The sequence below is a fragment of the Serinus canaria genome, chromosome 2 (assembly GCF_022539315.1).
Source record: "Serinus canaria isolate serCan28SL12 chromosome 2, serCan2020, whole genome shotgun sequence".
Classification (NCBI taxonomy): domain Eukaryota; kingdom Metazoa; phylum Chordata; class Aves; order Passeriformes; family Fringillidae; genus Serinus; species Serinus canaria.
In genome coordinates, this window is record NC_066315.1 from 6,734,202 (window position 1) to 6,760,615 (window position 26,414).

The following is a 26,414-nucleotide window of genomic DNA, read 5'->3' on the forward strand; positions in this document are numbered from 1 at the left end:
ATCACAGTCAACTGCAACTGGGTAAATGTACACCTTGGGTAAGCCATTTATTATCATGGGGCACTGGACAGAGAAAATCCAGTTTGAAGGGGCACACAAAAAGAACAGTCACAGATTCTCCCTGGCCCATGGACTCCCCACCTACCCTAAGGACAGTCATGGTGCAGCCTGCACAGTTCATGGCTCCTTTTGTCCTCAGAAGGGATTTAACGAGAGGATGGAACTTCCACTACTTGGGCTAAAATAGTACTTATACCCAGCATTAAATTATTTGCTGCAACATGAGGTTCCACTGTTACATGGCCACCCCCTGTTTTCTAGCACAACACATGGGAGATGTGTCATTACCTAACTAGCAAGTGGTCAAACAAGAAGAACATCAACTGCTGGCCATGTTGACCCATGACATTACAACTGGAACACAAATCTGATGCATTTGAATACCTTTTATAGCTCCTACTGCCACACTGTCTTTATTCCTAGGAGATAATCCTGTGTTAGCATCAAATGCAAACTACAGGACAGAAAGAATTTTTTTTTCATTTCCTGCACAGTTTCCCTGAGCTCTGTCACTTCCTTTTACATTCTGCAGTCCTAAAGAATGGTGTCAAGAGCTGCCTACCTGTTCATGACCATTGGTGGCATCCCCATGTTACTCTGTGCCATGACTTTGTTGATCCCCTTAAGAGCCACCATTTTGGCTTTCATTATGGGATCTGTAATTGCATCAAAATCTGTAAGACAAAACCAGCAGCAGTGAATCACACAGCTGAACATCACAAGTTATTAAATGGAAATAATTTGTTTACATTTAGTTCATGTGTAAATCTTCAGTAAAACATTAACTGCATTCCTATTTCACATTAGTTGTCCTCCCCACTTTGATATTCAAGGTCAATATGCAGTTTCACGTATCCTGTAGAAGTTAGTGCAGCACCAGCTGTCCTTGCTTTCTGCCACAACATACAACCAAAAGCAGGTCAGTCTGAGAGTCTGAGAAGGGCTCTAGACCAAATCTGGCCTATGACCCAACAGATTAATCAATTCTATTTATAGGTTTAAGACTCAGGAAGAGGAGTTGTTCCTGTGATCTCAACTGGCACACCATCACTAATGCTCTATGAGAATGGCCATGATGGTCACTGCAGTTACAACTTAAAAAATTCTCAAAATTTAGTGCTTCATTATCAGTTAAAAAATGGTAATGGTCTTGATTTGAATGCTCAAACTGCTAGGTGACATTAAACAAGCAACCACAGCTTTTCTTAATTTTTTTCAGTACAAGCAGAATCACATGTGATATTTCTGGGCCTTCCCTAGACTGTGGGTTACTAACAGCTTTTGATAATCCCTTTCCTTAAGACACAATAAATACTCCAAAAAAAAGTCATAAAACAACCATAAACATAAAATTGATAGATCAAATATCAAGAAGGTCAGCTACTGCACTTGAACATTTCATTTTGTTTACAAAGGAAGTATTTACTCCCTATCTCATAAGAACCTAAAGTATAAAGAGAGAATGTGACACAGCTGATGTCACAAACATTATCAGTTAGAGCAGAGTTACCCTGATCCTGGTAATGACAACAGCAGCCTTGCCAGAGCTCAGAATTCCACCTACATGCTCAATTTCCATGCCTATTAGGTACTCCCTTAGTACCTAATAGGCAGGCTGATTTTTATTATGCCACCTTCAAGCTCTACATATTTACCTGCTTCTGGCAGTCCTGTGGACTATTTAACTATTTGCTGCTGCATTTTTAAAACACCAACCAGAACACAAACAGGACACCCACATACCAATATTAGGGAAAAATGGCTCCGAACGCTGGCGAATCATGGCTTGCATCTGTCTCTGCTGCTGCTGCTCCTGCCTCTCCTGATCCAAGAGGTCCTGCAGAAGAAGTGGCTGCTCCTCTAGCAGAAGGGGCCTCTCTCTGTTTTGTTGCTGAGCTAATGGCTGAGGGAGCATCATCTGCTGGGGACCGGAGATGCCGCTGGGACCAGGACGGTTTGGTACAGCCACAGTCTGGTTAGATGTCTGTCCTGTCCCAAAGTTATGATTAGATGACTGACCCTGAATAAATCCAGGATTTGGTGACCCTTGAGAAAAATTATGGTTCATTCGTGGAACCATGGGCAGATTGGAATTTAAAGTGTTTTCCAAGATCTGTCCAGCAGGTGTCATGAGTGTTTGTGGAATACCTGATCCATGGTTCATTTGTGTGGGTGGCAGAGATTGAGATGGAGATCCCAGAGTTCTTGCTTCAGCATTGTCTGAGCTTTCACTAGACAGCAAACTTGAGAGGACTGGGGTGGACCCAGAAATACTGCAGGAACTTACTGCTCCTTGAACAGGCAGTGGAGCAGATCCCTGAGCATCTGAACTAGGCACAGTTGTATCTTGACTAGGAACGGCAGGAGTTTTGTCAGGGAATTCTGGGTTAGCAGGTTGCCCAGGAGCCTTTTCCCCATCCTTTAACTCCCCTTCAGCAGCCTGTTGAGTACTTGTGGACTCAGTATTTCCATCACCTTTTTCATTTTCATTCTTCTTTTCCTCTTGAGTGTTTGGGGAAAGTACTTTTGTTTTAATTTCATTTTCTGCAGCTGATTTCTTTGGTGGAGACTGGGTCTCAGCAGGGGCAACAGCTGTATCACCTTGTTCTTTCTGTTTGGGTTCTTCTGCCTTGCCCTGGATATCTAGTTTGTCATCAATGGGAACACTAAGGTCTAGTTCTTCATTAAACATTCCTTTCTTATCGCCCACATCAAGGTCTGGGTCTGTGTATGCAATTAAATCAAACTCCCCAGATCTCAGAAGATCATCAAGGTGAGGATCATTGGTTTCCAAATTATCTAGTGTGTCCAGTTCATCTCCCTTCCCATCCTCTGTGTCCAGGTTCAGATTTTCCAAATCCTCATCATCTAAATCTTTGACTTCAACCCCATCAAGGTCTTTCACATCCAAATCTTTTACAGCAGGATCATCAGGATCAAGCTTTTCTTCTAGACCATCACTTGGCTGGTTGGGAATCTGCAAGTTTGCAGATTCATCACTTGGTGCAGATGTAGACAAAGATGTTCCTGGGAACGCATCAGTAACTGGCTGACCCAGAGAACGCATTACAAGTGCAGGTGGGTTCTCAGGATTGATTTGATCCTGCTGGGACTGGGCCATGTGCTCCAAACCCGCAGCCATCTGCAGCTGGTTTGCTATTCCTTGAGAATTGTGTCTCAGCGGTTCTGCCTGTCTCGGGCCTGGGAAATCCTGCCTGGGCAGGAAGCCGGGGTGCCTCTGGTGCTGAACTGCTGCATCCAGCACGGTGGCAGCAGCAGGGCTGAAGGGCAGCCTTGGCCTGCCATCAGGAGCTCTGTGACGCAGCTCGATGAATGCCTGCCCCAGGATGTTGTGCTGCTGCACCGGGATTCCCTGCGGGGGGAAATGCTGCGAGATCCCGGCTGCGTTATTGATCTGAGGGCTGTTCACAGTCCGAGGCATGTCAATAGACAGGGATCTCCTCAGCTGTGGGGGAACTCCAGGGCGCTGCATGGGCTGCTGAGGACCAAGGAAACGTTCCTGGCCCGAGGGTGGACCATGGCCCCCTCCTGGAAATCCATATCTAAGATAAAACATGAAAGGCAAATGATTTTTTTTTTCTCAGTCTCACACGACTAAGTAACTGTTCACCAAAATGCTTTACATGATGCATTCATCAAGATATTTAAATCAATGTTTTGACTAATTATACTTACATTTAAATGAGCTTTATGACTACAATAAAATAATTGCTTTAATTATGCTTAATAAACAACCTGTTTTCAATTTCAATAATAATAATAATGGATAGAAAAATCTGACAGTCAGAACTAACCTAGTAATTAAAATACATGTTAATACAATTCAGAGTAAAAAAACCTCAGTGTGTGGATTTAGAAATTACTGAAATAAATCCAGATACTGAAAAAATTAACTTCTGAGAATGTATGTTGATATTGGTATTCATTTTACATTGTAGCATTCACTGTAAAAATGCCACAGACAGAAGCTGATGTTCCATCACATACTCACCAGAAATTAATTTATTCATTATTAAGACATCAAAAATAAAGTCTTTTACTTATTTTATAAATGCCTGAAAAGCCATGGGCAACAAGATGTTTCAGGTCACATAAGTTTGACTAGTTCTGCAGTTTATCCATTTATTTTTCTGAATAACTCCCAACAAAACAGTGTAAAATACTTAGTGTAATACACACATTCTAATGTTACAGGAAAACCCAATGCACGTACAGAGCTCAGGAAGGTTACCAGCTCCAGTAGATGATTTTTCACCCTGTCTAAAAAGCCCCCTTTCTCTAACTATCCCTGTAATATCCTGAGTTTAAGAGATCCAAAAGCTCACCTCAGACCATGAGGTCTCATGCCCATGGTGTTCATATCTCCTGGAAACTGGGGCCTGTTGAACTGCCCATCCCCAGGGAACGGCCCACGCTGGTCCTTTGGGTACATGGAGAACCTTGGCCCACCTGGAGGGACCACAGAGGATCTGATATTGCCAGGATAGGGAGGAGGAGGGCGGTTAAAGATTTGATTTAAGTTGTCTTGCTGCCAATGCTGAAGAGGGGCTGCATGGGGAGGAGCTGCTGCGTCCTGCAAGGCCTTTTCCTGGCGAACTGCATTCTTCTTCTGCTGCTGCTGCTGCAGAATAATCTCACGGAGCTTCTGGCGCTGTTTACAAGAAAATAAATCATTATACTTGACACTGTAACTGACATCTTTTGAAGTGTTACACTCTGCTAGGTTAAGCCCTTTGGAAGAAATAAATTCTTCACTTTTTACGGGAAAATATAACAAACAACCACAATCACCTCAGAAATGAGAAGGAGGGTCAAATGGTGGAGGGTGCTGGTAACCCAACTTAACATCCAGACCTCTTGGTAAAGTGTATGGTGTGATCCCATACTACCATTTAACATAAAAGCAACTCTCTTTCCATTTTTCTATTCCAGTACTGCAGGCCCTTTCACCACAGGAAAAGTGCATTCTGAGAGACAAATGTGACTAGAGTTCCACTGAAGAAAATTCAGCAAAAGGTTTTTACACCATAGCTGCAGAACTCACTCTTAAATCTGTATGATAACCACTATGATAAACCACTGGTAATTTAATGGTTTTCCATTAAATTCACTTCCCATCCATCCTTCCAAACAAAAGACTGAGCAGCTTTCCCCAAGCTGAATGTAATTCAATGTCTTAGCAAGAGCTGTTTGCCAGACATTCATGGACAGAAACATGGAGTGAATGTGCCTCAAGAAGAGCTGTGACCAAGGGAAAGATTCAGCTCAACACAATGGCCAACAGCAAAGTCAGACATGTAGTTTGAGATCTTTGCCTGTATTCCCTTCTCCAGGCAGTGAACAAGTCTCTGACAATCAGTTCCACACCTCATTTGTCACAGAATAGAACAAACTGACCTTTTAAAATATTTTTTTTTCTCAGACTGTAGATAAAAGCACTATTACAGACCAACCAATTTTGTCTTCAGTGGCTTCAAATACAGCCTTTGCTTCTTTTTTTTGGATCTTGTCCAAACTCCTTTAAAATTACTGATGCTTCTGTATTCTGTATATTGTGGTTCTATCCAGAAGGACCAGCCTAACATATTCAATAAACTAAGATAATTCATATCTTACACATGGTTATGTTTAATGGCAAGAAATTTCAAGTATTAACAAGAATGGGGGAAATTATTCTACTTCCAGAATTTTAGTATCATCAGAATTCTCACCTGTCTTAACTTCTCAGTATCTGCTTGAGACATATTCATGGTGTTCTGTGTATCTGTTACTCCTGTGGTGGGTGCAGGGCCAGGAACTTGTGAAACTTTGGGAAATTGTTGTCCTTGAGAAGTCATGGGAGCATTTCCAGATGCACTAAAGGTGCCCTCAGATCCAGGCCGTGGCTGTTCAGCAGCATCATGGGCCAGCTGACCAGTTCCAAAAGATTCTGGCTGAGGTCTTGGAGTCATTGGTGGCTGATCATATGGGTCATGTGCTGCAGTAGCTGCACCATGGCTAAAGGAATCTGTTATTGCAGGTCCTGAAGACCTGGGAGTTTGAGAACATGGGTCTGATGGTCTGACAAAAGTGCCCTGCAACCTGCTCTGTGGTGTCTGCAGGAAAGGATCTCTACCTGTTATTAGTCCTGGCCTTGTCATGGCAGGTCTGTTAAAACCCTCAGGAATCCCTGGCCTTGGGGTTGCTGGCTGCTGAGAGTAAGGATCACTGAGAACTGGCCGTGGTGTTCCAGGAGGTTGGGCATAGGGATCAGAATGTCTCTGCTGGTTTGCTGGGGACTGAGCAAACAAATCTGCTGGTTGAGCAGGTCTTGGTGTTGGAGGCTGCTGCATATATGGATCCACCGTGGTGGGACGAGGAGTTCCTGGGGGTTGGGCATAAGGATCAGCAACTGGCCGAGGAGTACCTGGAGGCTGGGAGTAAGGGTCCTGAGAAGCTGGCCTTGACATGGGCCCAGACTGAGGGAAAGAATCACCCTGCTGCCGCACGATCCGCGGCGGGTGGGCAAAAGGCTCCTTCATTGCAGGGTGGGGAGTGAGGGGAGGCTGGCTGTAGGGATCATTGGCCTGGTTATGGGAAAAGTTATCCACGGGCCTGGGTGTCAGAGGGGGCCTTTCATAGGGGTCGACAGCAACGCGCCGGGGCGTGGCTGGCATGGAGGAGTAAGGATCCTGCGGGGACTGAGGAGGGCGCAGAGGAGTTTTGAAAGGTCCAGGGCTCCCATCCACAGGAGCAGGAGTGGGAGTCAATGGAGGCCGTGCATAGGCATCAGCAGAGGTTACTCTCTGTCTCTGAAATGTGTCAGTCCTAGGAGCTGGCTTAGTAAATGGATCGCTGCTTCCAGCAGCTAAAGGAACCTTCCCTGACTGCTCCATAACTATGGGCGACCGTGGCACTCCCAGTGGTTTGGAGAACTGCTCTGATGGCAGGACAGGCCTGGGTGTGTCTGGTGGCTTTGCATAGGGATCGCTGCTACCTGGAGATGAAGAACATGAGTCCCTGACTGGCGAGGGCCTGCTTCCCGACGGCTCCCGAGATATGGAGGGCTGTGCTGCACAGGAATCTAATGGGGTGATGGGGTTCCTTCTGACAAAGTTCTGGTTGATGGGTGCTGGTCTGGGTGTTCCCACCATTTTAGCATAGGGATCCATCGGAGAAGGAGGCCTTGTGTTTGTGGAACCTGGAGAAAACATCTGTTGTGATGATGTCTGAGGAGTCTGAGACAGTGAATCGTGCACTGGGATTCGGGTGGGAGTGGGAGGTGGGGCCTGTGGCTTTAGGAACACATCATCTGAGGACACTGATGTGGGCGTAGCAGGGAGCTGCTGCTTTGTGAACAGATCCTTATGGAATGTCTGCTGTGCAGGAGACATATTTCCATTGCCAGTCTGTGGCGTTAAGGGGCTCTGGATCCCACTGCTGGGTGTGTCTGAGCCAGACTGGTTCAGGAGCTGCTGTGAACCAAACTGCTGCTGCTGCTGTTGCTGCTGCTGTTGCTGCTGCTCATTTTTCACCTGTTCAAGCTTCTGTGTGGCTTCTATTTTGGCCTGCTGCTTACTTTTTTGCCGCATTTGCTGTTTTAAAATAATGAGGAAATATGTTACACTTCTAGTTTAGCGTATACAAAATTTTTCTAATGACTGAATCTATAATTAAAACCTCACGACACATCCAATATCAGTTACAAATAATTACAAATTTTAAATACAAAGGGAGCAGAGAGTCCAGCTATTTATGAAGTTTAATTACCTCGACATGCATCTTGCTTGCCTGAATAAGCATTTCACAGGCTACCTAAAGAGCATCACCACTTTCCAACCTTATACTCTGGAGACAAAGGTTACTGACATGCAGCACTGGTATGGGCTTTGAGAGACATCCAGCCCCATGTGAGGCAGCAGTCTGCAGGACAAAGTTACTGCAATACAGGGTATGTAATGAAAACCTACTGCAGCGACCACCCATGCAGAGAAAGAACAACCTGTTTCTATAATACACAGGATTTAAGAGTAAAAATTTAAAGAAAAGGTTTTTCACAAACAGCTTATCTCCTCATAACATCTATTTTCTTCCCAAGCAGAATGGCTGACTGTATACTCTTCTACAAAGAAATATTCAAATTGATTTTTTTGCAACAGATTCCTACAATGCAATAAAAAGCAGGGAGAAAATAACAAAACACCTTAAATGCTACACACCTGTCTGAATTTCCATTCCTGCTCATGTTCCGATTCCCTCTGTTTTAATGGATCTTTAAAGAGGTCGGAGTCGATGCGGGAGCTGGGATCAATGCTATCCTGTTGCTGCTGCCTTTTCATGGAGTCATTTGACATCTGTACTTTATTGATGCGCAAAGCAGCTCTATTATCTCTGGCTTTTTGCTGGAAAAAGAGAAAAGATGCAGTTAAGACTTATTTTCTTCTACTAAGTGTGCACACTGCACCTGTTATTCCTACAAAATTTATCACCAAATTATTTGTACAGCATGTTTTAATCACACACATCTTCGTGGAAATGACATTATGCACTTCGGAAAGAATTCCAAACAGAAAAACTTCACACCTCTATGGAAATTCTGTGTTTAACATATATGGAAGGAACTAAGAGGTCCTAGCAATTAGTAAATTAGTAAACCTATTAGCAAAGCTTTTCTATACAGGAGGGTGTCTGTTGCAGGCACTGTGCTGTGCCAAGAAATCGTTAATGGCACCAGTTTACTTTTCAAATCACATACTGGTGTGGCCTTACAACGTGAAGGCTGAGCACAACAGATGATGTTTGGATCAATAAAGGCCACTAATGTGGAGAACTTCAATGACAAGAAAAATACAGTCTAGTCCATTAAATTACCTCTAAAGATCTGAGTCTGTTAACAGTTAACAGTATAAACATAGGATATGGGCTTATGGATCAGGAAAAACTGTATGGAGACACAGCAATTCCTCTTCAATGAGGCATTTTACAGCCATAGTGACACTTTAAAGTATCTAATGGAAGTTTCAAAGAGCCTGTTTTACCACCAATCTAGGATGTGATTTCTTTTCTGAACCAAACCCTCACATCCTCTTTTTCACAAATTTATCTGCTGCTGTCAAGTAGGGGTTGCCTAGAGGAAAAGGCTTTAATACCTCCCCCCCAACAATGAAATAGTGACATGGATGAGAGCACCAATGTCACAGCAATAGAAAAATCACTGTCATTTCTCCCTGTAAGTGATGGGATTGTGCATGTTAAGTAAAGTAAAAAGCCTACAGTGAAAATTTACTAGTATTCCTCTGAATTTCATTTCAGCCTTCATTCAGCCTCTCAGAGTTTAAGTCCCTCAGGAGAGGCACCACAGCAGCTTCTTGTGTGCACAATGCCAGGAACACCAGCAGGAGCTGCATGGCAGAAGCACAAGGGCTGCTCTGAGAGGAATTAACCATATCTTACTTTGTAAATACTGGTGTGCAGGAGCATGCCCTCTCCTCCTCTACATAAGGGAAGTAATTTTTGCTGCTGACTTTTGGATACCCATCATAAGGATATGACTGCATTTTTTAAGAACAATGAAAAAGAAAGCAATCAGTAATAGAAATAACTGTGAAGTGGTAAATGCCACCCATTAAGTGGGTATTATCTTGTAAATACCACAAAGAAGGAATCACCAAGATTAACAACAGCATGGGCAAGGTGACATAGAGGTCCAAAGGTGCTGAAATTGCAACACTGAATAAAAATAATGATGATGCCTCAGTGATACAAAGAATAAATGGGAGAATTATTCTTTCAAGTGGAAAGGACTTCAGAAAGATCAAGAACTGCACTTCTCACAATGAGTTTGGGATATGATTTATCCTCTTAAGCCAGAGATCACAGGAATTTTGAATATGGACAGCAGAAGATGATGTAGTACTGCAAAACTCTGAGTCATCAACATGCAGAGTAATGAAGTTTGTTTACTGGTGGGACTATATGAAAAAAGAGCAGGTAGGGGAAGGCTATGAGACTGAAAACTGCAAAATCCACAGAAACCTGCAAAGTGAGAATGATCACCCAATTGCTGCTGAGAAGAAACAAAGATGAGAACCAGGAGAGAATGGAAGTTAAAGAAAAGTACATTTGCCAGCAATTGTTGGGAAAGTCTAAAAGAATCAATAATACTCTGGATACACACAGGTCTCAACAGAGCTTAAGGTTCACCCCCTATGAATGGCAGAAGTTCTGCAGGGTGAAATCAATGACCATGTAATTCCAGATAACTGCTACAAGTACCTGTGTGTTCACTTAACTCAGATGTGAAGAAGGTGAATGATTTTGGAGAGAAAAATGGAGTCCTTCATGCTCCCCACAAAATGGTACCAGAAAAATGGATAGAAGAAGATATCAGGAGAGTTTCCATACAAAGCAGTACAAGAGAGTAAGCAGAGAAAGGGAACAGTAAAGCAAGAACACGAGGAGTAGAAATAAATAAGGCAAACAAAGGTGTGAGCACTGACACCTCTGGAATTGTTAGTTCAATGGCTGAAAGACTTCAGCAACTCTTAAGAGGAGGAAAAAGAATAGCCCAGTGAGAGGGGATGATGAAAGGGAGAGCAATCTCATGATCAGTTGTTATTATCCTTCTCAAGAAACTGGTGAGATTCGGTTTAGAAAGAGACAGAGCAAAGATGACTTGAGGCATGAATCAAAGACAGCTGAGAGGCAGTGGAAGCCACAAATGTTCTCATCTCAGCTGATGTCTTTACACTGCACAGTACTAATAGAGTTCATTCCAAGACTGAAAAACAAAGAATACAGGTAGAAGTATTCAGACTTAGAAGTTAAATTAAAAAGGTTTTCTTGCAGTAAGGGAACTATCACTAAACCTTGAACTTGAGTTATTAAAAACAGAACAAAACAACACAACCTTATAAATGAAATGTATGTTTGCTGGAAGCATGCAAATGCAGGTGGGAATTGTTCTTACCACATAGGGAGCCCTCTCTTGAGAGCTTGCTTTCCTCCACAGTTTAGCAATTTGCTTCACTCTTGTAGCCCAGTCTGCAACCAAAAAATGTGTCAATACACAAGGCTATGATAAGTCTATCTGAGATACTTTCAAATCAAAATGCACCAATTGCTGCAAAATATTCAACTTGATTCAGTAAATCACTCACCTGGGAATTCTTCCTTCAGGTTAGGGAAGTTGATATTTGTATAGAGAACAGGTGCTACAGTTGCCATTTCACCCAAAGCTTCTTCTTTCTCCCACTTCAGGGTGCTTCTCTGAGCATTGGACATGGTATCACCTTCACCCTCCAGAGGTGGAGCAGCTGGTGCCCATGAGCTGTTGGGATCACTCATCATTGGATTGAAGGTTGGATTCTTATCCCTGACAGACCAGAAAAGAGGTTTATTTTACAGATTGTATAAAAACAACAAAACAAACCAACCCTCAATTAGCAAAGTACTAATTGTCTTTGCTATTTCAGCAGTGAACACACTGCAAGAATACATAAGGTTTTGTGGTGGCTGTCAAGAGCTAACAGTATCACATTATTAGTAACCAGCAACACCCTCCAGCTGTTTTTGTTACTTAGATTTTTTTCATAACGCTAAATATACCAAATATCTTTTATTCTCCATCTGGACCCACCTGGCATCAGTGTATGGCTGCTGTGTAATGGGAGAGAAGGTGCCCAGCCCTCCTCCAGCAGCCAGAGCTGTGTGAGGGAGATGAGGGTTGGGGCCAATCAGACCATTCATGAGGGGCACTCTTGGAAATGCATTCTCTCCTGGAAAGAAGCAGATTAGGTCACTCGTTTAAGTTTTCAAGGGTGACTGCTTCTAGGGCAGAGGTGGAACCTTTCACAAAGAAAACAATGTCTCCTCTAAAAACTAATTGCTTTAAAATTTTTCAGTGCTGACCTTACTTTTTTGGAAAAGATTTTATATCAGTTAAAAATCCTTCTCTGTAAGCTTAAATGATCATTTTCTACTCTATTACATCCCTGCACACTTTTTTTTTCTTGTCTAAAATACTTTTTTTTTTAAAAATGGATTCTCAAAACTTTTGCAACAGTCCATGCCATGGCACTGCACTTTACACTGAGGTAATAAACTTAAAAGCTCATGTTCTTCATGTCTGTTAGACCCAGACACAAGCAGCAAGCCGTGGAGAAGGCAGTCTTCAGTCCTTGCAGGATGATCATTAGCCACCTGAATTAAACATCTCCTCTTCTGAGACTCCTGAGCATTGTATGAAAGTAAGCCTCATTATCTACTAACTCCCTAATTTGTAACCAATGAAACAGATAACTCTACTCAAATGAGCATTAACATTTTCTAATTAAATGTCCAGTGTAGCAGTAAGAAGGCAGAAAATGTTATTTATTTGATTACAGTATTACAAATGTGGCACAGGCAGATTCATTCCAGCAGATGGTATTTGCAGATGTTACTACACAGAATTAACTCTGGCCTTTGGATGCCATCCCTTAAGCGAGATTATAACTGTTGCCCCAGTATTTCCTTAAAAGCACAGAAGTAGCTCAGGAATCAGATGTATCTGCAGGGTGATACTGTATCATTCTCCCACTTTAGGAGACTGTTTCTGATCTAAGGGTTATGCAAGCTATGCAGCAACCACAATTGTAACACAAAATTTAAGAGAATGTTACTGTGCTGGTAATCACAGTAACTAACTGTGAAGACCGGGCAAACAAACAGACTGGAGTCAGGGCTCTGGTCTGCACTGTGCTCACATATCTACGAGAGGAGAGCAAAAAAATTTTATCTGAAATTGCTGAATTTTGATGCAAGCTGCATCATTACTGAAGCATTTATCTGTGGATCACTCCACTGGAGCAGAACCAAACTTTAAATCCAAAACTTTGTTATCATGGCAGTTCCCACAGGGAGGAGCTGAACAATCTTACAGAGCTCACATGCTGGAGTTATCCACAAGTACTCAAGTAATTGGGAAACAGGCAATGGTATCTATATTATCTTTTGCTTTAAATCAACTCATTATTTACTTAAAACACTCTCCTAAGAGGTTTTGAAGTATTTTGCTTTTATGAAAACCAATCCAACTAGGAAACAAATCTGTTTTCTTCTTATGATTAATTCACTGGTCAAATGAATTTGCATAGTCCTTCTTGTAGTACCAGTATCAAAGACTGGACACTCTTTACATGAGCTCATGGAAAACCCACCTCACTAGAGGTGATGTCTGAAGAGAAAAGGAGCACATTCAATTATATTCCCACTAAAAAAAACTGGCTTAAAAAACCAGCTCTACTGATAACATTAATAAAATCAATCTATCTCTTCCCTTCAATACCAGAGCAAGATGCTGTATCTAACTCATGCTAATTTTAGTAGTAATGAAGAAAAATAAAGTATAATTTCCAAGATAAATTTTAAATTTGTTTAGCCTCCATACTGTTAGGACTAGCTAATACATAAAACTGCATTCTTACAGATATTAAGTAAATCAGTGTTACTTAGAGACTGGCCTTACCCTTGAGGAGGTACTCAAAAGTAATTAAAGAGTGAAGTCAGAATAGAACACATGCATTATCACAAACTAATTTCCAAACCATCTAAGTGTCAGCTAAAGTAAAAGCATCAATATGTCAGAAAAATCTCAAATAACTGTCCTTTTCTATTAGCAACATTTACATGAATGTTAATCACATACTCCCTTCAGAACAGGTTTAGAATAATATTTCACAAATTAACAATGGCAGATTGCACAATTTTGCACAGCATAAGATGAGTCCTACTTCCACATCAGCATTTAAAAGGTGCACAACTCTCCTGGCCAGGCTGCTGCCCACAGAAGCACCAGAGGAACATACCTTGGCTGTGCAAAGACATGAGCTGTGGTGGGGGAGGAGGCTGTGGCAGAGGAGCCGGCTGGGGGGCTGCTGGACTCAACACAGCTGTGAACAAATCTTCAACATCCTTCCCTCCCAGCTCTGCAAAAAACACTCTGCATGAGTTGCTAGCATTGCTTGTGAACTGTGTTCCATAAAAGACAAGGGGGATCAGAACACATACCTGGGATTTTGTACAGTTTGCCAAGAATAGCACCTGGACAAAGGAAAGGCAACACAAGGTAAGTAATCATCAGAGGAAGCAATGAAAGTAATTGTGCAACCAAGTCCAAATAGGTCTGTTACAATAGAGAGATGAGTCATTTGGGGGAAAGAAAAAAAGAAAAGATGATTTCTACATAAGTTCTGTAGAAGACCAATATTAGGGACCAAAAAAAATTACCATCTGTGACCATTTTGTCTAGCTCTGGACTGAGGATTTCATCTAACTGCTCTTCACTCAGTGACCGTGAGCTCTGGGTGACATTCGGCTGGGGCAGGGAGGAAGGATCATCAGAGATGGGGCCAATATCCAATCCAGCTGGAGGAAGAAAGAATATTAAATTAGACATGAATAGCAAATTTTATTAGTATTGAATAAAGAGCATAAACCCTGTTTCCTTCCCCTAGAATTCAGCTGTCAATTAAAGCAGGACTTTCTAATATTTGAAAGGTAAGGCAAAACAAAACACTGACTGGAAAAGGTAAAAAAAACCTTCCCACTCTTTACCTCCAGTTTATTGTATTGTTTGAGGAATGTTAATGGAATATAATGCAACTGGAAGAACAGGAAGTTAGACTACTGAGTTTTGGTTCAGCATGGTTTCAAATGTATAGGTTTTAGAATATAGTTCCACTTTAACTATTTTTCACTTTTTGAAAAGAATCACACCAGAAGTAAACATGGTTCATCCTCATGTACCTTAAGGTTCACTTCAAATATTACAAATTTTTTATGGAAATACTGTTGAGGTGTAGCCAATATAAAAAAAGTTAGAGAAGTTTCTCTTTCAATAGCAAATCCTAACTATTATGGGTTACATCAAAGTGATTTGCTGGCACTAAGAAAACAGAACTCACTACATAAATTTCCTGAAGTCCCAAACAAGTCAATAAATCTCTCAAATGAAAAAAATCTGGGGAAAAAGGATTATGTCCTTTAGTATTTAAAATATATTTCTGTAATAGTTACCAAATAACCCCAAATTTAAAATAATGAAACATGCCATCCTACTTATTGTCAACCCGTCTTTTACATAAAGTGATGAACCATTATCCAGTGGGAAAAAAAAAGGATACTGACTGCTTTAATCATGCTTTCACATACTCACATTGATAAAAATGCTTTTCATTTATAAAATATACCATTATGATAAAAACTACACACTACTACAGGAAGTTATATTTACAGTGGCAGCAAGAAAATGCATGGGTTTGTATGATGAAACATAAAAAACGAAGGAAGGTTTTCAAAAGCTATAAGCAAAACTTAATGCAGGACTCTTAAAGGCTGAGTGCAGAGTTTAGAGGTCGTGTTAGACTCAAACACCACAGAGTGGAAAATGAAACATGAATTAGTGACACAGTAAAGGAGAAGCAATTTCTACACATGCAGTTCTTTCAGCTAAAACCACTAGAAAAAGAGGGCTACTGCTAACCATGGATCATCCATTGTTTAGATTCTTACCAAATGGGGAGGGTGAGTTCTCAACCTGGAAAGTGCATAAATCAAGACCTACAGGACCCAAACCAGATAAAATGGATGATTACCACACAAAAACAAAAAAAAGTAAAGAAAAAGCTGCATGCTGAAAAAAGCTACGCAGGTATGAGAGACAACGGCAGCTACATTTTATCCTCTCTTAAGCAGCAAAGCAAAGAGCCAAGTAAAATCAAAATGTTGACAAGTTTGGGCTTTTTTTGGTAGAATAAAGCAAAATCATTCCAAACCAAGGTATTCTTAAGATATGAAAATTGTATCTGAAATGACCTAGAGCAGAACCTACAGATACAGTACAACAAATACATCTATAATAAAGAGGAAAAAATAGGAAACAATAGGGAGAGACCCTATGGACATACATACCTGAATGATCTCCAGACTTTACCAAATCATCAGAAAGTATTCCAAGAATATCATCATCAGTGTTCAAGACCTCTGAAAGATCAGCTAAAGGATCGTCAGTGCTGCCTGTAGAAGATGCAAAGAACAAAATCAATATTTCTGCATCTCTGTTGATGTTCTTGAGCCCCAAACACAGATGTACCAGGCTCTAAGGGTCTCCTATGCTGTCAAACTGCAGGTGTCCCTTGGGTCTGAGACTGTGCTGACCAGCAGCACCTCCCTACCAGGACTGAGCCACCTGCATGTGCTTACATTGTTCAGTCTTTTTAGAAAAGATCACATCATGTGAAACACAGACTGGATGATCCCAGGGGAAAAATAACCCCAAAATCTACTCTGAACTTGCAACCTCTGAGACACAAAGGCTCATAAATGTCTAAGTCAACAAAAAGGTTTTATATAGGACAGCTCACAGTAAATCCACAAAGGTAATCAGTTACTTCTTTTACCACCATGCTTTCTTAACACAGAAGCAACTGGTTACCACACCCTGATAGGGAAGTGAAATCTAAGAGTAAGAAGCAAGAGTAAATGAATAGAAATTGAAGATGATACTTTTAAGATCAGAAGAAAACCTGATGGAGTGGTAACACCCAGAGATAGAAATGTCATGTTTGTTTGCCATCTAGGAAAAAATGGCCTGGTCTAGCAATAAATTCTTTAATATTAAATAATAAATTCTGGATACTATTATCTTCTTGACCTCCAATTCACTAGAGAAGAATTACTCCAAATGGCCCATCTGGTTTTATTAACTAGTTGCTTTGGACTATTACAGATGTGCAACATTTGCAAAAAATGTCTGACAAACAAATAAAAGTTGAGAAAAATATTTTTCAGTAAAACTGCAGACTGCCATGACTACATGAGCAAACACTGCCAGACCAATAAAACATGATGAGATGGCAAATATAAATTTAACAGAAAAAGAAGGATTAATACAAATCATAAAATATATAATGTGGAAAACAAATATATGGCCAGGTTGAAGAGGGACCAGAAAGCCAAAGAACACACACATTTCAGACAAATACAGATGTATTTCCCATTGTTACAATCCAACTACCCCAGGAAAAAATACAGCTTAATTCAGAGCCTGGTGCCAAGGATTTACTTCTACCATGAGGTTACTTTCCAAGCTGCTAAGTTTAACAATGAATTACAAGTGCCTTCTACTGATTTTCAGAGACAACCCTTTTTCCTTCTTCCATTACCAAGCCAAAATGAAAACTGTTTTTCCTCATTTTACTACCTTTATTCTTCACTTTTACCCTTTGTAATGCAGACAAGATGAAACCACCCTAATCAAATCAGGTTTTGTATTTCCCACTCAACAAGGTGGATTAATAAACCAGTGTAGACCAGTTCATTTAAATGTACAAATAAAATACAGCTCCTACTGAGACCAGCAAAACTATTTACCAGTGCCTCAAAACCACACCACTCTGCAGGCATAGTTATTTGTGTACCTGATAAAAAGTACTGTTAAATGTCTCTCAAAAGAATCTAGTTGTTGGTGTTTGGTGGGTTCTTTTTTGGGAGTTTTTCAGTTAGTTTTGGTTTTTTCCTTCTGATAATTTGGTTGAATTATGCAAGTAACTAACCAGTAACCACAAGGTGATGTGATGACTTCAGCTGGATGATGGATTGATCTTAGCCCTTCTTTAACTTTCCTCAACTTAGCTTGAAGGCAGCTAAGTATCAGGGAGGAAAAAGCCCATGAAGGAAGCATTGGGACTGTACTGGCAGCCTTTAATTCTTCTGAAGTATTTTATGTTATGGTGCTTTTCTCTACAGCCCTAAAATTCAACTTCTAGTGTGAATATAAATCTATTGTGCGAGTAGCTGGGAGGAGCTCAGGTGAAAAGATCTAACATTTAAAGATACAAAATTTACCACCTGTAGCTACAAAATGGCCATGAATAAATTCAGGCTTCAAATTTGACAGTCTCTAACTGAAAGAAAATTAGGATTCCACAACGAATGAAGGAAATTAGATTCCCCAGTGGACTTCAGATGAGATAAGCTGGAAAAACCATCATGCTTTCAAAATGGAGTTTGTGAAGTCTATAAAAAGACTAGAGTGTTGATGACAGCAGAGGGATAGAGTCTATAATCCACAAAACTCACACAAGACATCTAATCTAAAGCATGTTTTTACTTTTTTTCTTCTATTTTTTCCTTGTTTTAATTCCATGTGTGTTAAATATTATCTTGGAAACAACAAAATCACTTGAGTCAGCTGCATCAGATCACAATCAATAGCTGGTTGACATCTGCTGCCAAACAAACAGCTCAATACTGCTCATTAATTTGACTCTTTCAGAATGGAGATGAAAGCCAAGACAACGCAAAAAGGAAAATAATTTGCTTATAATGCTGGATCTCTAAGAGGGTACAGTTCTAATGCTATCTTGTAAGCCTGATCTCTCAAATGCAGCTATTTATTTATTTATGAAGTTCTAAAATCATAAAGATGCCTCTCCCAAGGCTGCAGCCATCTGAAGATGTTTAATCACACTGTAACATTTCTAGTCATAAAATGTCCCAGCAGCACCTGAATCAGTTACAGACTCAGACAACTCCACTCCTTTTGTCTGGGAACAATTTCTTTAGCATGCTCTGGAGACCTCACTTGAACAGACGACTTTTTCAGTACTTCCAGAAAAAATACATTGAATTTAAGCTATTTCAAACTAAAGGAAAGGTCACATTGCAAGAGCCTTCACAAAACACACTTCACCAAGTGGCTTCTTTTTCATCAGAGACACACAGGTCAGGAAACTCAAGAGAGAGGCAGACAGTCCTCAGAATGCAATAGATCTAAATCAACACCTTCAACTTCACCCATGAACCTGTGAGCACACCTTTGCACTCTGTTCCAGCACTTGGAAGTGATTTAAGGGTTGGTGCCATGCAGAACAGAGTGCACAGAGTGCCACATGTTATAAAAACATAGGAAAGGTGAGTTTTCTAACTGAAAATAAAACCAGCAACCTCTCTGTCAGACAAAAAGCAGCACTGGGAGCCTAAAATTCACTTCAGTCACAGTTTCTAGAAATTAACAGTAAACTAAGGACTCCCAAACCCCTCTTTTGTCCAGCTCTGCCAATCCCCATCACCCTCAATCCTGGCTAGTGAAAGGTCCAGCTACCCTTAACTAAGCTGTGAGAATAAATAAATCCCAGAACATGTCCCTGAAATGCACTGTCACCTCAGGAGCAGCCTGAACCCATCACTGCCCTCCCCAGCAGTGCTGGGTACCTGCTGGAAAGCAGAGCAGGGTCACTCCTCCAGATTCTTAAGAGCTCTCTGGAAGATGAACAAACATATCCAACCCTTTATCCTGGGATTATACAAGTGGAGTTTCCAAGAGAAGAACGTTTTCCTTGTGGAAAAGACCTGTGCAATTAAGGAAGGGCTCTCACAGGAGTCAGCAATCCTTGTGGGAAGTGGCAGTGTAGGAAAACATCACAGTTGGTGATATCACAGTCCTGCAGCCCCCCAGTGCAGGGAACAAACAGTTCATGTTGTTCCTGCTCCACAGCCAGGTCTGTATGGAAATGATGAAAACACCACAGTGCCCTGGGACACTGTTCTCATCTGCAGCTCCAGCCAGAAGAGAGCTCAGCAATTAGCCAGTGAACCTCTCACACGGGGGATCTATCATGGAAGTAACTGCAGCCCAGGAAGTCACAGGCAAAGAGTTCAGACCTGCACTGGAACTAATCAATACTGCCAGGCACCCACTGGTGCCCCAAGTGCACCAAACAGCTCCAGCTGGACACAGTTTTGGCTGGAAATTTGAAGTTGCAAGGGAACTGAGAAAGACAATTGAGTTGAGAATGTTCCTGTCCTTTGAGTGTCTCACAGGTCAAATGACAAGGACAGTAGGTTATCCACTAAAGCCACTGCTGGTGATTTATTTATTAATAGCCACCTTTTATTATTTATTTCTGAATAAAAAGAAGACAAAACTAATAAGTTTTACAACTCTGCTTTTTTATGAAGAACTTTCAGACTATGGGAAAATAGACCATTAAATTAACACCAACTTCATGAATTTCTAAACCCCTGTACTACCATAGCACATGAACACATTAGTGACTTCAAGCTTGCAGTTGATAGGCCAGCAAAGACCTCTGAAGTTGAATTTCTCTGGCTTCAAAAGAAAGCCAGGGTGGAAAAAAGTCATAGAGAGCTTATCTTGTAGTGCTGGAACTAAGGAAATACAGACTATGCAACACTTCATTTCCAGCAGCTTCACCTAAAGGGAAGTTACTTTTTTGCATTCTCCATTACTCACAACTTCAACTGTAGAAGAATCAATGTTTAATTATAACATTGCCTTTTGCTTTTCATTTAGCAGATTTTCACTGGGTAACAATCACAGATAGTGACCTTGCTTCAAATGACTCTCTGGACAGTGGGAACTGTGACAGTGTTGCAAACAGTTATAGATGGAAAAACATTGGGGATCAGCTGAAACTCAAGTCATAAATTAATTAATATACAAAACAAATAGTAGCAGTTTCTTAAAATAAAGACACCTCTAGCTAACAGCATATACTTCCTACAAGACAGAGAAAAAATAATTTGAAGTAGACAGTAAGGTTTTAATTGCTCTTTTGTGTGAGGCTGCTCTTTCAGCAGCACTTTATAACCCTCTGGCCATTTGCAAAACTCTCAGCAGAACCTTCAGTAAGGTTTTGCAATAGCAGAAGCAAAAGATTGCCTAGGGGCTACAAACTGTACCTGGAAAGGGCACTCATGTTCAGAAAGGACATGGTGAAACAAAAATTCCAAGGAGACTGGCAACCTAAAATAATCTAAAACAGTAAAGAAAAGAATACTTGGATGATATTCATCCAACTAGTATTCACTAAACTACTAAAAATATCTTTTAATGAGAGTATCTATGTTTTCTTCTATAATGAACTGTATGCTTTTTCCTACAAAGAGCTAATTTTCATGGATTTTATAGCTATGGATATTACAGTCAAGATGTTGCAGATTTGCTTTAAGTGCCAATTGTTGTGTCATCCACTGCTCTTTCTGAAACAGCTGGAGCCCTTGAGAAGAATATCACTAAATATCACTGTTAGTTAACCCCACAAGGAGAGTTCATATATAGAATGCTGAAAAATACAGCAGATAAACCATGGGAGGAAAGAAGAAAATAGAGTGGAAAAGCCCCAGACATCACAATAAAAATCAAACTACTGAACTATCACTAAGTTGAGGTTCGTATACCTTGAGGTCCCAGTTTTGCCTGAGCTGGAGTGGAGGTGGAGCTAAGAAGGGGGTCAGATGATGGATCCAGGAAATTGGTGGCCAAGTTTGTTTTACATGAAAGTGGAAGTGACTCTTCAGGTAAATTATCCAGGCTCATCTTGTTCTGTCTACTGGTATCCAGTAAGTCTTTCCCAAAAAAAGCTTCCTGCAAAGAAGGCAAAATGATTTAATGTAGGAAGAACACTGTATTGACTGAAAAATCTGAGTAAATGACGAAGTTAAAATTAAAAGTCAAGGATTATAAATAATATAAAAGCACAATCTCAGTGTCACAAACATTCCAGTATGGCAGTATCCAGGCTATGAGTGCTACAGTGGCTACAACTTACCTGAGGAAGCTACATTACCAAAGTTTTAGGATTAAATGCATGCCTTAAGATTACACAGAAAGACTTTAGTCTTCTCATACATGTGTAGCACAGACAGTGTACCAATACAGTGTTATTATCTACCACAATTTGTTATTTAAAATATTTCTCCTCACACAAAAAGGACAGCTGAAGAAAGGGCACATTACTGGGCAACTTGATGTAGAACCTTGGCTCCATTGTGAGAATCACCATACACTGCATTTCACAAAATCATCCTCATGTCTAATTGCAATAACAAAACACCTGAAGATGCTTAACTTGCACTATAATAGTGGCTTTTAAAATATTATGTAATAGCTATCACTCACCTAAGCCTGAATACTCAGTCAACCTTTATTCATTATATAACAACCTTTCTGTTCCCATGTTGTCTTTAAAATCTTGATTTAGGACACAGTTCTAAAGATAAGTCTAAATATAGATTTTTCAGTAGCAATTATTGCAATACCAACAAAGAATCTGAGAAATATTCTATGTCTTAAAGGAGTAAAACATGCATTAAAAAAATATATCCTTATTAGTCCAAAGGAAACATTATTAAGATATGTATTTTCTTTCCAAGTCACTTCCCCACTTATGAAATACTATTTTTTAAAGAGAAAATATTCTGCCTCTCTGCTAATTCTCTGCTTTCAATCCCAATACAATACATGCCATGAAGTTTGGTGAACATCTACAAGACAGTCAAAGTTGCAACTTTAGAAAGTTCCCTTCACCATGAAGAAGGTGGCTGACAAGAACAAGCCAAATAAATGAGATACAAATATATATAAACCAGCCAGTTTGTAACCTGATTAATGAAAGGAAAGTTGCTCCATCACCATTAATATCCTGGTTATTATCCAGAACTGCTGCCTCTTACCTGCCAGGGACACCATGAAATCAATGGGAGGGAAGAGCAGACATTATTGTGGTAGGGAGATGCAGGGCATATAAATCCCTAAAACTGTAGGAAACAAGTTTCCCTTATCAAATCCTGTTCTATAATCCACAATAAGCTAAAAGAGAAGCTGAGGACATGGCCTGATCAGGCTAAGACATCCTACAGGGCTGAATGTGGAAACATCATGTGGCAGTTCAGAGAGCAGAAAAATGATTTTTCCAAACCATCTGATCTCTCAGAACAAGGAGAGATCCAAATACATTGAGAAGGATTCCCCAGAATCCTGGAGATTTAACGTAATATATACTTTCCTGTACAAGCTCATGAACGTTCTTTACAGAAAACCCATTTCATTTAAATCATCATCTTGGAATCAGAAAAGAAACATTACTGGTTTAAATGAACTATGAAAAACAAATGAAAAGTAGGCTTTAAAACAGATTTCCAACACAAGGAGCAGACTACCAGCTTTACCTGCAAGTAGGCAGGAAAGGTTTCTTCGAGTTTATTTTTCTTTTTCCTGTAACGCTTTTTGATTTTCTCAGTACTTTCAGAAGCTGGGGTAGACTCCTCAACTGGAGTGTCTGGCAGCTGCTCTGTCCAACCTACAAAGGAACATCAGGGCACAAGTAAATCAAGCACTCAGTATTTTGCTCTAAAGGCACAGTGGCAGCACATCTGGATACCTCTGGGTGTGTGGGTTACTGCACATCACTCCAGATGCATTCCAAAGTGGCTTTTATCCAGCTGGGAACTGCCCTGACCACCCAGGCTCTGGCAGCAGGAAATGCCAGATGTGACACCAGCCACATCACTGTTGTACTTCCCAGGTACACACAGACCTTTAACTTCTGCATCCCCAGGCAACCTAAGAATTTGCCAATTTCACAGAAATTATAGGTGCCATTCAACCAGATATTTGACAATACAATTCCACTGAAGAAGTACCTCCAGTGTCATCAATCCTGAGTTACACATTAACCTAACCCTTTCATTTCATACACTATTTTTTCTCAGATTAGAAGAAAAAAACTTATTTTTTCAAAAAATCTGAGAAAGAACTATCATATCAATAATGAACAGCCTAGAAAAAGAAATCTATAAAGAAGCCCTTCAAGAAAAATTACACATTTATTCAGCTGTCATATTTCAAAGTGGCACTGCTTTTTCTAATAAACACAAAAGCACACAGTGCTCATCAATCATTCAGTATTTTATTACAACAGAGCAAGAAAAACACTGCAGGTAATGCAGAACTTTACAAGTTCTGCTACTTCTGTCTTGCCAAAGCAAATTACATGAAGTTAAGGACTCTGGCAAGTTATTTAAGAAACTATATTATCATGGTAATAAAATCAGCTCTGCTTTGTACTGCAGTGAACTCCTGCAGGATATCCAGAGGTCCATGAGTGGAATGAGGTTCCCCAACACTGACCTCTGCACTGTCTGAGAGGGAGGCTTTACAGAGAAAAGGAGTGGATGTGACTAGGGTGCAAAAAATCCTGGTAAAGCTGATGAGTACTGGCACTGATAAGGAGGCTCATAGCAAGCTATGATTTGTATTTTTCTCAACTAGCATTTGTGCCTGAGCAGAAAAAGAAACTCCAACTTTTAACTGAAGAATACTTGTTTGAGAATACTCCTTTTTAACAATATGCATTGTAGTTTACCCAGAACGGGGAATTAGCTTTTTAGCCAATTTTTTAAAAAAAGTTTTACTTAAAGGAGCAGACCCCTATGCAAATGAAAAGGTCTAACACAAAATTTTCAGCACAACCTGAAATAAGGCAGTATGCTACACTGAAGTATTATTTACAAAGCAGAAACATAGCTGTAACACTAATATTGAAAACAAACACTATACCAAGATTGGGAACTTAATCAGAATATTTGGCTGCACTGATAAAAGAAATGTTTATTGGCTTTATGAAGTAGTTCTACAAATGCAAGCACAGACAACATTTGAATGTTAGATTTTAATAACACTGCCTCGATGCTGTAGCAAAGATCCAGTCTCCACCATGTTGTATAAATCTACAAGAGACTGACCTGGCCCTACAAAAGGTAAAAAAGCCAGTATCTAAACAGAAAGGAGAGAGTGACAGGAGAAATCTCAGGCCAGGGTCTTTAAATGGAGTGGTATCAGCCATCCTTCAGAAGCAGCTGCCTCCTTCTACTGACTTTCCAGGGAACTAAACATATTCCTCATCTCCCCTGAATGATACCTCAACATTCTCCAGCTTAGTGTGAGCAACTTCAGATGGATGGAATAATTTAGTCTAATCACACATAGCAAGAAAAAGGCCCATGTATAAAATCTGACTTCTTGTCAGGTGCCCAGTCTCCTGAGAACTGCAGGGTCAGAGGCTCTGCCATGGGAAAAGGCACCCAACAAAGTCAAGGATTCTTCAGCCCTGAGGACAACACTGATGGGGAAATATGATACACATCTAGAAAATATTTCTAGAATGAATGATTTTTTAAAAAATAATCTTTCATAACATTAAACATGAGGACAGCTTATGAAACTCTCAGCTATCCGATATCTGGCTTAAAATAAAAAGGAATTATTTCTTCATACAACAATAACATATCACTAAACTCTCTAAAAAAGGATTTCCCAGAGCATGAACAGATTTATAAAAATTGATTAGACATACTCATGGAATATGAAACATTGCTGAGTATTAAAACTGATGGTCCAGAAGACACCCCTGGACCTGGGCTACATCTGGAGAAAGAAGACTGCTCTAAATCTAACATAATAATAATAGTAATAATAGTATTAATAGTAATAGTAATAGTAATAGTATAATAATAATATAATATTATTATTATTATTATTATTATCATCATCATCATCATCATCATCATCACTATTTATCTCCTACAGCAGCCTGCAATTCATTGTTTCAGTTTCTTTGTACATAATGGGCTCTGTTGAAATAATAGCTATGCAGGAATGGGTATTTTCAGTTGAATTCCTAAAGCCATCACGACAAACATACATGTTGATGAGCTGTATTGCTTTTCCTGCATTAAGCATGAACAAACACTTAATACCAAATTCCTGCACTTACCTTCATCTCTGCCAGGCAGCTGTTCAGAAACAGATCCAGAAGAATCTTTCCTGGAGAGAGATCTTTTCGTCTTCCCCTGCCCCGTACGACTTCTCTGACGTACCATAAATCCACCAATACCTGAACATGGAAGTAAAAATTCAATGTATTGAATAAAAACTGTGTTTCATAGTACAAATGAGAGCCAAGATTATTATGCAGGTCAAGGAGACTGCTGCACCTAGATGTCTAAGAATGAATCTGAGATACTTGATGAGTTTTCATTTTGAATTTTATGAGACATTTCTGAACTTTTATGTCTCAGTGGGTACACATGTAATGAAAAATGATCAGAATTTCAGGACTGTAGAACACCCCCAAGAAGCTCAAATCACCAAATCTGGCAACTTTCAGATGTTGGTTTTCCCCTCCCTTGGGGCAAACTGATGAGATGCTGGAATTAGCTGTCAATCTACCAAATGAAACCTATTAAAGAACCTCAAAGGACCACAAAAAATTCTCTGCAAATAGCTCTAGAGAGCCCACCACTCCAAATGACGCTACCAAAGAAGGACATATGCCTTTTATCCCCAAATAAAAAGATAATTAATCAACATCATAGTGGCCTGGAACTCCTGAATCCTTCACTAGAGATTGACTGAAGAGTTCCTGATCTTTGCAGTCGGTGTGTGTGGATCTAAATGTATCAGATACAGATCTCTTTCATTTTCCAGGGGAATTGCTGGCTGCAGAAAA

At 40.2% G+C, this 26,414-nt stretch overlaps 1 protein-coding gene across 12 annotated transcripts in view; it reads right to left on the bottom strand.

Annotated features, from left to right (window-relative positions):
- KMT2C (lysine methyltransferase 2C) overlaps nt 1-26,414 on the bottom strand; it is a 187,711-nt gene that overhangs the window by 24,660 nt on the left and 136,637 nt on the right. For 11 of the 12 annotated variants that reach the window (XM_050971688.1, XM_050971690.1, XM_050971694.1 and 8 more), the window contains 16 exons: nt 25,680-25,799; nt 23,074-23,204; nt 21,304-21,490; nt 16,012-16,116; nt 15,613-15,660; nt 14,329-14,466; nt 14,110-14,142; nt 13,908-14,027; nt 11,699-11,837; nt 11,220-11,434; nt 11,030-11,103; nt 8,280-8,462; nt 5,793-7,655; nt 4,407-4,732; nt 1,804-3,623; nt 623-734 (listed from right to left, as the gene is read on the bottom strand). In XM_050971688.1, coding sequence (XP_050827645.1) covers nt 623-734; nt 1,804-3,623; nt 4,407-4,732; nt 5,793-7,655; nt 8,280-8,462; nt 11,030-11,103; nt 11,220-11,434; nt 11,699-11,837; nt 13,908-14,027; nt 14,110-14,142; nt 14,329-14,466; nt 15,613-15,660; nt 16,012-16,116; nt 21,304-21,490; nt 23,074-23,204; nt 25,680-25,799 — 5,614 coding nt within the window. The remainder of the gene's footprint in view (nt 1-622; nt 735-1,803; nt 3,624-4,406; nt 4,733-5,792; nt 7,656-8,279; nt 8,463-11,029; nt 11,104-11,219; nt 11,435-11,698; nt 11,838-13,907; nt 14,028-14,109; nt 14,143-14,328; nt 14,467-15,612; nt 15,661-16,011; nt 16,117-21,303; nt 21,491-23,073; nt 23,205-25,679; nt 25,800-26,414) is intronic. The other variant, XM_018909176.3, reaches the window with a different exon arrangement.